Below are 13,143 nucleotides of genomic sequence, written 5' to 3' on the forward strand. Positions count from 1 at the left end.
TAGACCCCAAAAAAGATACACTTTATTCAGCTCCTAACCACCTGATGGATCTTTACCAAACTTGTTCTGTAGCATTCAAATGATTCCACTTGGCCCCAATAAGGGGTCATCAGAGCTAAAAATAGATAAATCCGTACATAGTCTCGTGATCCATCTGATAGTTCTTAAGAAGACTTGGTGTGTAGCATTCCTGTAATGTCCTCTTTCAAGTTTGTTCCACTTGGCTTATTTTAGAGCTAAAAATAGAAAAAAGCTATAACTGCCAGATAGATATCACCAAACTTGGTCTGTATTGTCCTTGTAAAGCCTATCAAGTTCTTTCAAATCGTTCTGCGTGGCCTCAAAGTGGCCTCTAGAGCTAAGAATGGATAATCTTTAAATAACTTGTTGGTATGAAATGCTTAAAATTAAATTTCATGATGGCGTTTTAGGACATACTCAAGGTCGAATGGTAAAGATTAAATAAGCTGTGATTTTATTAAATCGGTGTGTAGGAGCATAAGTTGTTTTTATACAGTCGTCGCCTGTAATTGATAAGGACACTTCTGTAATAGAAACTGTTGTCATTTTGCAGTACAGGCTGCTTTCTGACTGCGTTTGATATTTTGGCTGGATAGGTTGTAACATTTTAAATTGGACAACAGTAAAAATAAGTGTTATTAGCATTGACACAGCTCTTCTTGCACTATACATTTCAAATACCAATATTAACTTTTGATTGTTATTTTTAAGCAGTAAGCAGGATAATAGAGTGAGTTCAAGTAGCAAAAATAAAATATCACTGACGCAATTGGAAATTGCCGGTTTCTTGGTTTTACAACGAATTTATACCCACCCTTGAAACAGATTGCGGATGACCGATTGGTGGCATCCGCTAGTTAGCTCTCTACCTTTAGCAGTTTTTGGTTACAATGTGAACGGGCATAATATCTTTGGCCATGTTTTGATTACCAGATGGATTGGCCCAGCGCCTGTTGAATTGTGGCCCTTGAATTATCAAAAATTGTGAAAATTGACAATGGCCGGTTTCTATCTCGAGTAGTTCTTATCCTGTGTTCACCAAACTTGGTAATATGTTTATGCGTTTGATATCTCTGCCTGATTAGATAACCAGAAGTCAAGGCCACAGTGACTGTTGGAACAGCAAACTTTTCCGCTCATTATTTAAGGAATGGTTTGATCTAAGGTCCGCCGACTTGGCAGGCACGTTGTTTTTGGCCAATGAATGATCCCTGCAGATTTAAGGACAGTGGGTCTAACTTTAAGACTACATTGGCATTCACCTTGGATCGCTTTTGATTTACTGTGGTACGAAGTGATCAGATGGACGTATTCAGTGATGGTGCTTGTCATCCATCTGTCTGCAATTTAGTTTCCGCTAAATAACCAGAATTATTTGACCTATTCTCAAATGTGTTGGGCATATTTCTATGTGTATATTATGCTCAAACCAGCAGCGATCTATTTTTCTTGGAATAACACATATACCCCGACCCCCTCAAGCTTGTTGCACAAACTGCTTCCTCAGTTTCTGATGGATTTCAAGGAAACTTTTTCTTGATCACTACAAAGTGTAGACATGGGTGACATATTTTTTCTAGTGCGGCGGGGAACCTTACGCCCCTCCCATTTTATTCATAATACTCTCAAAAATGCATTTGTTGATGTATAAAGTTCAATGTCGCTAGGGTTACTAAGCTCTCTCCCCCCAAACTCCCACCTCACCCTCCTACCACTGAATGTTTTCGGTGGTATGGGTGGTACAAACAGTTTTAGTGGTATTTGGGGGGTAATCGCTTTAGAGATTGTTGTAGTTCATTAATAAAATTTCAGATAACTTTGCACGAACATTTATCAAAGAAATACAAGTGTAAACAAAGTTAGTCTGTTGCACAAAATTAATAAAACCTGTGGCTCAAACTACTTCCACTGTTGGCGGACCATTTGGTTCCCGATTAATAAATGCACGGACCTCCAGACCGTACAACAAAAACAATAGACATCAGAAAATCATTGCTATATTTCTTAAGAAGGCTTTGAAACTTATTTACTGAAAGACTGTATCTTATGGTAACCCATGAACATCAATTCTCCATTCAAAATCGAAAAGCATTTGTCACGGGATACTAGAGGTAAAATGTCTTCACGATAAAGCTTTATATTTAACGGCCTCTAAGTACGAATTCCTCCGTACTGGACTGGACAAGAAGGTAGGAAAGTTTTTATTTCCAAGGCGGCCCGGGTCCGATTCCCGACTAGGGTATGTTTTTTTTTTATTTCGCATTTTTAAGACAATTAAGAATCAGAAACTCGTGTTCTAATGTTCATAATATGACAAAACTTCAATTTTAAAGAAAGATCATTTTTAGCCAGTATCTATACAGTCCAGTCTCACAATGGTCATACTTTATATGGCGGTTGCTGGGTCAGTAGGTCAAAGTTCAAGATCACTGTGACCTCGAGACTGAAAATGATTTCCGCTTAATAAATAAAGTTTTGGCCTTCAATCATTAAACTTCATAGGACTATGGCCTGTTGTCAGTAGATGAATGTATTTTTAGGGTCATTAGATCAAAGGTCAAGATCACAGTGACCACAAGACTGAAACTGGTTTCCGCTCAATAACTAAAAAACGTTTTGGCCTACAGCCGTTAAACTTCATAGGATATTGTTTGTGGTCAGTAGATGACACTCTTTCTTTAGGGTCAGTAGGTCAAACGTCAAGGTCACAGTGACGGTTTCCTCTCAGTAACTGTAGTACCAGTAGGCCTACTGCCTTCTAACTTTATAGGATGATTGTCTGTGGTCAATAGATGATCCATATAATTTTGTTGGTCTGGTAGGTCAAATGTCAAGGTCAGAGTGATCTAAAAATGGTAAAGGCCATCATGGGGTGCTTATATGTTTTGTTATAAAGGTGTCATCTTTAGAATCCTTATCAAGTGGTTTTCATTTAACTTTATGCAAGCCAAATCCGACAAGGTTCGGGCAACTGGTATTGGTAAAAGGAGATAAAACGTAACATGTAAATGGAAGCTCTATTTCATAACATTCATGTAACCTTTGATTTCAGACTAACGTGTGATAAAGACGTTACTAATACCGGCATTTATGATTTTTCAGAAGTAAATGAAAACCTGTATTCGTGTCTGCTGAAGTCGAAGTAAAGAGAGAATACCCCGTAAGTGCTTCTGCTACCGTAATGAGAGAGTATCCTGTTAGTGTTTCTGCTTGCGTAATGCGAGAACATTTTGTTAAGTGTTTCTGCTAGCGTAATGCGAGAATATCTTGTTATGTGTTTCTGCTTGCGTAATGAGAGAATATCCTGTTAGTGTTTCTGCTAACGCAAGTAGGGACTATCCTGTTAGTGTTATTGTTAACGTATACATTGATGGATTGATAACGTGAGGAGGAAATATATCATGTTAATATGTACACTAACGCAAATAGGGAATATCCTGTTGGTGGTTAGCGCCCATAAGGTGGAAATCGAGGTTGTGTTTCTGCTATGGGGGGTCTAATGGAGCAGTATGGCCCGGTCACTGAAGGAGTATACTGTCGAACAGCGAGTTAATAATATTATTCATCCTAATTGTTCCGAATTAGTAGAATGGTTTCATGATTTATGCAAGTGGATTTAAATGAAATATCACGAGATATACCATGGCGTGGGTTCGAACATTCATCTGTCACATTAAACTCAATTAAGTTTCAGTTAATTGAATGAAGTATACTACTGTGTAGACAAATGCGATTCTTTTGAAAAGTTTATTGTTTATCCCTTAAGGAACATTATAGGTGCAAGAGGGATTAGGGTTAAGATAAAAAGTGACAAGTCATTGTTCATGTATATATCTATTAAAACAAATGAAAGAAAATAACTAAATAATGATTTATTACTCGTACTGTTTTATACACAAAGTTATTTTGACAATGCTTAAGCATTTCCATATTTATCGCCATTAAAACACAAGAAGTTTGAATGTTGACTCAATGTCCGTGGGACGAAATGGAGTCTCGTTCTTGGTCACTTTTAATGGTGTTTGGCGTATAGTTGCTTTTTAGTTAAATGCCTGTTCAATTAGAAGTAGTTGTTTACTTTATTGTATGATATTTTGATGCACACTTTTCCCAGGAGTTTTAATTTCAAGTAATTGAAGAACTTAACAAAATATATACAATTATGTGTCACCTAATATAAAAGCATCTACCGGTGGCATAGTTACGTAAACTATCAATGTATAACGTAATGTAACGAATTTGAAATAATTTATGTGAGTTGCCACGATAAAAGTGATACTCTTTCAACGAGAAGTTCTGGGGCCCCTTTTCAAAAAGCCTACTATAATTACGTTAACATGTTACGTTTTTGCTACGTAACACTACGTTGTACTACGTTCTCGCCACCTTGAAACCACACTGTAATACGTTGTATGAAAACTGCAGCGGATTTTGAACATGCCCGAAATTAAAATTTCCAGTTCACGTTTTGTCACGTTTCAGCCACGTTGTACTACGTTGGCTCATGTTGTAGGCACGTTTCCCAACGTAGTTATACGTGGCAGCTAAAATGTAACACTATGACTATGTTAGGAGGTAACTTAGGATGAAACTTACGAAATTTTGTGAGCCCTTGTTTAAAGTTTTATCTTTAAAAGAGTTCCCGTCTACGTAGGGGATTCCTCTTACTTCCAATATTTTCCTGATAGATTTCTTTATATTTATTGACATTTTATTGAAATGCTGAAAAATTGATTCTACCAAGTTGTTGTTCCCGTTGCGTTTGCTCGACAGTAAGATATGTAGCTTCGCCGATAACCGTTTTAGGGTTAATATCGATATACCGTAGTTACTTGCGCAAGATGGGGACTGGACTTTTCTATACAAAAATACACATGTACTTCAGATCTAAGAGAAAGTATACATAACACGACGAAAGATATGCTTAATTTGCAGCGACATCATCTTTTTGTAATAAAACGGACGTTGATCATCACGAAATGTTCATTACAATGGTCCTCTAACAACAATCGGCAATGTCCGTAGGATTTCGTACTCTTGTCCGTTATTTCGACATTCTTCGATCGTAAATACAGTTAATACGAGCAATCATTTCCAGAAAATGCCGAAATCAAATACGGAAACCCCAACTTAATGGAAGTTATCGATTGTTATCATGGGCCCGCTACCTTAAGACTAGTAACTGTTCTTTTTATTTTGCTGCGGATAGTCGCCTGGAAGTCGTTTTAGGACGTGTCTTACATCCTAACCGTTGAAGACACAGTAAAAAATCTAATTGTTCATTACGTATGATTTTCTTTTCGATCCTGGTCCGATCAACATACCGCTGACCTAATGATAAGACTTATCTGATTAAATATTCATTTATCTAATATGAAATTCAAATCCACACATTCAGAATTCATACATGTGTAATAAGCGAAGGAAAAAGGAATGACAGAACAGGAAAAAGTAGGTTTTTAGAGGATACTTTAAAATCCACTTTAGATGTTATTTTTCAAACTGAATATGTATAGTAAATTCAGTTACACTCTGCTCTTATCTGTCGTTTATAAGAATGACATGATTGACACTTTTACCCTAAACTTTTTCTTCTAATTAACTTGAAAAAAAAACAAAACATTGTCGCATAAAATTACATGTCAAAAGTCTTCATTTCTTTGGAATCGAACTCGAGGTGGTCTAAGTCATTCTCGGCGGCGCCGGCGTCGTTTCCTGATGCCGTATATTCATCTTTGACCTCGCTATACCCACTCTCAGAATCATCTGGAAAAGAAATGATAAATTAGTCTCTCAAATCCGCTTAAAGACATGCTTTTTATGTTTCATGAATCGAACTCTTATTAAAGAGTTTTTTTACGGAAACAAAGGCTATATGAATCTTTCACTGGTTAAAGAGCTCCGTTACCGCCTAAACAGTTACCCGGGAGGCAGATATTTCCACTAGTGATAGATTTTTTTTATATTTTGCATACCTTATTCGTGATATTATAGAATAAATGAAATATAGCGACTGCTTTCCTTTAAAGCACTATTTTATTATAATGGTTTTATGTATCATAAATTTCAGTACGTGAGTCATCTTGCACCCCATTTTTCCTGCACCGGCGAAAACGCGTGAAAATCTGGCGTGGCATGCAAGAAAATTTCACATCACTGCCATTGTCGCTAAAACAGATATGATTCTAAAATACTAACAAATGCGCATTAGCTATTTCTATACTGATAAATATCTGTAAAGCGAAATTTTTGTTCGTTTCTGAAACAAAAGAAGAAAAGAGCAGCTCCAGTAATAAAAAGGGACCTCATATAGAGAAGGGCGTTAGCAATTATTTTAATATACTACCGTAATATTTACCCCTTGTTTCATCCTTGATCTCCGATACCTGCGGCACTGTAATCTTGTTATTGTGGACCCAGTTAATAGGTAACTCGTGCTTGCTTTCTTTCCTTTCTGTCACGTGTTTCAGGTCATACCAGTTATCAGGTTTCGAGTTGCTTCTGCACGAGACAAGTGTGAAGATAAACGCCGACAGTACGGAAACCAAGCTGGCAACGCCACACAGTATCACTGAATAGTGGTCGAAAAGATCGTGTTGCACGTGCATCATTTTAGTCAAATGCATCCACTTGCGTGTTCGCACAATTTTCTCGTGTATCTGCACGTGCTGGATGATGATGTGTACAACCGGAATGGCAGTAACAGCGCCTATAAAGAAATGAATAATAGTTTTCTTATATTTTCCTTTACCTACATTTCTTGGTTCCTCCTGCATGTCCTATATATTTTAAAGTTTGATTATCGAATATTTCATAACATAAGCAGGGGCATTCCTGAAAAATGCTCTGGTCTGTTGTTTGTAATAAAAGCCCGTTTATAGAACAGAACTCGGCTATATATAGTCGGGCAAAGAATTGTGTATTTATTTAGCTAACTTTTGTAATGTTACATTATAAGCAAACGATGTAATTTTGCCAGCGTAAGAAGCACTTGGCCATTTCCCAGTATCTTAAGATTTTTAAGTCTATCATATTTTTAAACAAACGTAATTTCAACACTCGAAATTAAGAAAAACAGTAAATAAATTCCATGATAGGTTGAAGCCGGCTTCTGTCACGCCATTTATATTTTGCTTACGTTTATTTCATTCAAATCAGTTCATCCATACGCGGGCTAGTGGAAAGAGTTTTACGTAGTATGGGTAGCAAACTATCGAAAGAAACAAGGGAAAAACAAACAAGATCGTTTATTGTTGTGATATGGGTGTCTGTTATTACCGGAAACAAAGAGTGACGTCAGAGAAGAAACAGCCCGACGTCCATGGTGCCTGTTAGAACAACACGCAGTGCTAGATATCAGCAGGCTCAGAGCACTCAACACAATCCCGAATGTGGCCTCAAGTCTTAGTTCGAACATATTTTGCTTCTTTTCTGAAATTTTAAGTTTTTCACATTTTATATACTCGATTCCAATTCACTAAAAACCCATGGGGACATAAACACGCACAGTGAAATTAAATAAGCTGTTCAAAAGATACATTTTTTGTCATAGTGGAAAATAATATTGATAGGTAAACTGAAAGGTTAATGAAAGGAATTGATGCATATATTCTATTTACTGAAAATTTTCGCCCTAACAATAATAACATCTTTCAAAATACCTTCAAAAACACGATTGTATGAAAGTAGTAAATAGTTATACCAAATACATATGCAACCATCTAATTAAAAATCATACTTTCATCCGCGTCTAGATTTTAAAAATAAATCAGATTAGAATACGGCCATTTTACATCCCAGGTCACTTTTATAGGTTCAATATCATTAATTTGTGAAAATAAATACTTAAAAAATGCACTTGAGCAGTTGAAATAATGTGTTAAAAGTGAAACGGTGATAAAATTTAAAAAAAAAAAACCGATACAGGCGGGGTTTGAAATCCCGCTCTGAAGAATTAAAAAAGCCATCCGCCACTGGGCTTTGAAGTCAAATGAAGAATATTTAATCATTGAAAACCTTTCTTCTGAAGTATTTTATTGCATCTGACTCTTCCTAAAACGCTCATGACTTAACAGAAAGATTAATACTTGCCTAGGGTATTATCGTCAAATCTAGTATACAGTGTACACCACTGCATGCCGGCGATGCCGCCGTCTTCCGATTTTGGGTTCCGAGTCGTTATACACGCTCGACTATACCACAAGCCGGCTGTGAGGTATAAAAACTGTTTTTCGTTCCCAAATCGTTGTTCCTTGTGTGTCTTATCATCCTTGTTGGCTTCAAATTCGTCCCTGTTTTTGTTCCAATCTGTACTAGGTTGCGTTGCTGTATCATGAATATCTTTTAACAACGTTGGCTTGCCCTTTCCAGCCGGGTAAATGGTGCTACCTTTATTTGATTCTTGATCGGTTTTCGTGGCTTCCGGTATTGTTAGAACTATGGGCTTCTTCACTTTATGTTTGGGCTGAACTGTAGTTCCTTCACCTTTAAGAGTAGTTTTTTGTAACGTTTTTTCGCTTTCTGTGTTTGATATTTGCTGCGGTATTACCCTCTTTCTACGCGATTTGTCATTCCTAGGCAAAACATTTTCATTTCCTTCCGGAGCAGGAATGTCTTCGCGCATTTCAGTACAGTCACCACCACTTTTGGCATGATCCGGCTTGTCCAGGTCTTCAATGTTTTGGAGATACGGCAACTCGAACCGACGACCGTCCGCACGAATACCCTTCGAATCCGGTTTTACAGCAACTTCTTGCACAAACCATGCCGGTGCAAAATATCCAACAACTTGAAGTAAGAAAACTATGGCACTAATGATAAATATTATGCTATTTACGCGTTTTGTCTTCATTTCAACTACCTATAAACAGAACTTGAAAGTGTTGAAAAAGAAAACACACAATCCGGTACAAAATCTATGGAACGTTATTGTCAACAGTTTTTATCTCATTAGCGAGAAATGGCCATTCAACGGCCAAGGCTGAAAAAAATGTTTAACCAGTCGGCTCTCACTCCCGCTGCGTTTTGTCTTGCAAATAAATGTTGACTCAAATAAGCACGGTAGGGATATTCGCGCCTCATTTGATTCAAAACAACTTCCTTTGCTAACAACAGTAAAGCTCTCATTAGTGTTCTTATAAAGCTGTTTGAATGAAATCTTTACATTTTCTACTTCTTTCAGTAATATCTTTTTCGTTTGTTTCGAATGACTTGGGAACAGTTACTTGCATGTTTTGTCTATGCTGAGTTTTTTCTTTCTTTTTGGTGTGGGGAGTGTATGTGTGTGGGGGGGGGGGGGGGGGGGGGAGTTAACGTTGCATCGACACAGTTATAGGTCATATGGCGACTTTCCACCTTTGATAGTTGAGGAAGACCCAAGGTACCCCTCCGTGCATTATTTCATCACGAGCGGGCACATGGGTAGAACCGCCGACCTTCCGTAAGCTAGCTGGATGGCTTCCTCTTATGAAGAATTCAACGCACCGAGTGAGCATAAAAAACGATGTCTATTCTCAGAGATACGGAAGCGTAAAGGCAACATTTTGTTACTTTAGGTCGTACGCACGCCTCAAAACCTCCTTTACAAGATATAGTTAAATTAAGTCATGTGCACGAGAAGTTGAGTGAACGACTTAGAAAAATAGCATCAACAAGCGTATTATAATCTAGTTAATAAAACTTTCACCGTACCTGCGGAGCGAATGTAAAATTTTAGGGACATTCTTAAAAACTGCATGGTTCTGTTCATATATGGGTTTTACATACCAATGATAATAAGAATATATTAACAAAGGAATGTTTTCGGCCGATGGAGGAGCTCTGATGTAGATGAAATTAGCATCTTTTAAAAACATAAAAATCTTTAACAATTCGTAATCCCAATTATGCTATCCATTTTGCCACATGATATTTTATGGTGAACAAATAGAAGACAGTTACCTGCAATTATAGGATTTATTTACTGTTTAGAAAACAACATGCTATATAATCAAACATGAGAAATAGGACACCGCGAGGAATGTAGTGCTTATACTTCGCTCGTGCTTGCTTGTCACCGTATAACACGAACTCCCGTTGACATCGAAATTAAGTTCTCGATATACCAAACTTTACACAGAGATAAGTCCCCTGCGAACTATGGGCGGCCATTTTGAATGGGAACCATTATTGGAAAAGGAACCAGATTAGCATATGACAGCACGAGGGTCATCTTACTATCCGGGACGAGATTTTCCAGCACCGGCAAAAGCACGGAAAAATCCTGCATGGCACGAAAGAGTCTATTCATACGTGGAAAGCTGATTTGGCGCAAAGTCATTTTACAGCCTTATGTGTGAATTTAAGATCAAGATGGACATTATTCTGCACTTTTAGCACCGTCTATCCAGTATGATAAGGTGAAAAGGGACGGGAGACAACAGAAGGTACAATAATTGCAACAGCAACAAGTATACAGTGCCAAAACACATGCAAATGTGTTAAAATACGAAAACAATAAGAAATACTCATTAAACTTGTCTAAGATTTACATTTTTGTATACCAAAAATCCGATGATAACATGTGACAAATCGTATAATTATGCACTTTTTCAACGCAATTTTGGTGCGACAAAAAATCGGCCGGATTTTGGTACCGAGTACCTAAGTGCGTTAATACCACCCTGTGGTGTAACAAAGCACTGTAGATATACGTGGCCATGTGGATATAGGTTCTGACTACTGTATGGAATTTTGTTCGAGTACCTTGGGTAGCCCTATGGTATCAAGATATTGCAAGTGCAGCTTTGTCCGCGCAAGGTGGAGTGTTCATTTTAGTGACTGCTTATAGCTTAATTCATTGTTATATGAAATTTTCAGATTAAGGCTTCGCACCGTGTACTGTTCGATACGATGTCAGATTGATGGACTTGGATAAGTAAAGGTCTTGTTTGAACGGGAAAATAGTTAATAGTTTCCTGACCAAATAACTAGAGAACGTACAGATATTAGCATATGTGAAGCAGAAACCCTTATAAAGTAGTACGAGGCTATGATGATTTTGGCTCCAGGACATTAAAATAAGTCATTAAACTCAATTCTCAATTCTCAGTTCATCAATTCACCCATGTGCCTGACCCTTCTGGGTGAAATGCGTAAGTGCGATAGTGAAATAGAGAATATACAATGGTGAAGCGCGACAGTATGATGATGAAACATAGAACAAAACAAGAGCTGTCTGTTGACAGCGTGCTCGACTATTCGAAGCATTGATAGAAGTATAGGGTCAAAATATTACCTGAGATTTTCAGACAAAATAAAAGGAACAGACAAGACAAACAATGTACCTGCATTTGTGAATTTGGATAAGTTTTGCACTATAATGCAATGTGTGACCATGTTGGTAAGCAAGTGTTCAAAGTGTCAAAGCTATATATCAAACAGCTGATAGACAAAATATCGAATGGTTTGCGAAACCTAACTAATTTCTATGTCCAGAAAAGGGCCATAACTGAGCTCAAGTCCTTGTCCTAGGTAAGTAGACTATGAATGTAAGCAAGTGGTCAAAGTGTCATAGCCATATGACAAACAGGTTAGGCATAATATAGACTGGTACGAAAAACTTCACTGATTTCCAAGTCCAAAAAGGGCCATAATTTAGCCAAAATAGTTGACAGAGTTATGTACTCATGCCTACAGATGGAAATCATGATGATAAACAAGTGTTAAAAGTTTCAAAGTCACAGGTCAAATAGCTTTGACAAAGCGTTGACTTGTATGAAAACTAAACCAATTTCCAAGTCAAAGAAGGGCCATAATTCAGCCAAAATAGTTAACAGAGTTATGTACTCTTGCCTACAGATGGAAATCATGATGATAAACAAGTGGTCAAAGTTTTAAAGCCACATGTATAATAGTTTTGACAAAACATGGACTTGTACGAAAACTGAACCAATTTCCAAGTCAAAAAAGGGCCATAATTCAGTCAAAATAGTTAACAGAGTTATGTAATCTTGCCTACAGATATAAATCATGATGATGAACAATTGTGCAAACTTTCAAAGTCACATGTCAAATAGTTTTGACAAAATATGGACTTGTACACAAATTGTACCAATTTCCAAGTCCAAAAAGGGCCATAATTCAGTCAAAATAGTTGACAGAGTTATGTACTCTTGCATACAGATAGAGACTGTTATAATAAGTGATAAAAGTTTCAAAGCCATATGTCAAACACTTTACACAAAATGTAAACTGGTACGAAAAACTTAACCAAGATTTCTGAGTTAAAAGGGGCCATAATTCAGCCAAAATCCTTGATAGAGTTATATACTCTTGCCTACAACTGGACATGGTGATGGTTAACAAGAGTTAAAAGTTTCAAAGCTTTATCTCAGAAGACTTTGCCAAAAAGTGGACTGGTACGAAAAACTTAACCAAGGTGTGACGCCGACGCCGACGCCGTGGTGAGTAGGACAGCTCTATTTATTCTTCGAATAGTCCAGCTAAAAAAGAAACGAGGTTAGCATCAGTTTACATGGTGGACCAAACACACGTGAGGGTAAACTTTTCATTAAATAATGCAGTATTCCACAATGTCGACTGCACGTGAGTTTTGCTATATGTATTTACAAAAAGAAAACTTCGAAGACCACACAAAAACAGCCGTAAAGTATCCTGTTTTAAAAGGGCTTTAATTTAACGTTTTGTTTGAAATATGAACTCACCGTTTTAAAAGTACCATATGACTACGTTGAAATATTAAAACCATTTGCATAATTCAGGGTAATATCTTGCGAGAGCAGTAATTTTCCTGTATCATTTACAGCTGGGATCTTTTTCGGTTCACACTTTGACGTACACTTTATCACATCTGTATTCACATTGAATTATAGCTTAGACAATAAAATTCGAAGAGGCGGCGATAATTTTCTTATTTCTAAATGGAGCATACTATGTTTTTATCCTACAGTATCTTTGTTTCACCTTTTTCGGCATTTGTCGTGCGTCTGTTTTTCCCCCGAAAATCGTAACCTCTCCTCGACAAAAGCACATCCGTTTTGGCCCTAACCACCATTCCATTGTCGGGGTCAAGAGTCCCACCCATCAGTAACATTGAGGTCATGGATTAATTTTGGTTGTATG

The 13,143-nt window shown here is 37.3% G+C and overlaps 1 protein-coding gene across 1 annotated transcript; it reads right to left on the minus strand.

The window, feature by feature from the left end:
* Window positions 1-3,839: 3,839 nt before the first annotated feature.
* On the minus strand, window positions 3,840-9,079 carry LOC123549253 (uncharacterized). Its single transcript, XM_045337179.2, has 4 exons — window positions 8,113-9,079; window positions 7,300-7,452; window positions 6,380-6,730; window positions 3,840-5,787 (listed from the first exon to the last, which is right to left on the minus strand). The coding sequence occupies exons 1-4, from the start codon at window positions 8,870-8,872 to the stop codon at window positions 5,657-5,659; spliced, it is 1,395 nt and encodes a 464-aa protein (XP_045193114.2). The 5' UTR covers window positions 8,873-9,079; the 3' UTR covers window positions 3,840-5,656.
* Between the last annotated feature and the right edge of the window lie 4,064 nt (window positions 9,080-13,143).

Source organism: Mercenaria mercenaria, chromosome 6 (genome assembly GCF_021730395.1).
Source record: "Mercenaria mercenaria strain notata chromosome 6, MADL_Memer_1, whole genome shotgun sequence".
In the NCBI taxonomy this organism is placed as follows: domain Eukaryota; kingdom Metazoa; phylum Mollusca; class Bivalvia; order Venerida; family Veneridae; genus Mercenaria; species Mercenaria mercenaria.

Bases quoted from the DNA above. Each gene is read 5' to 3' on its own strand.
- LOC123549253 (XM_045337179.2), bottom strand. From the start codon at position 8,872: ATGAAGACAAAACGCGTAAATAGCATAATATTTATCATTAGTGCCATA. The intron at 7,453-8,112 runs GCAAGTATTAAT...TTAAAATTTCAG, and splicing joins ATTTGACGATAATACCCTAG to AAAAGAAGCAAAATATGTTC. The intron at 5,788-6,379 runs GTAAATATTACG...TTTCTTTTCCAG, and splicing joins GATCAAGGATGAAACAAGGG to ATGATTCTGAGAGTGGGTAT.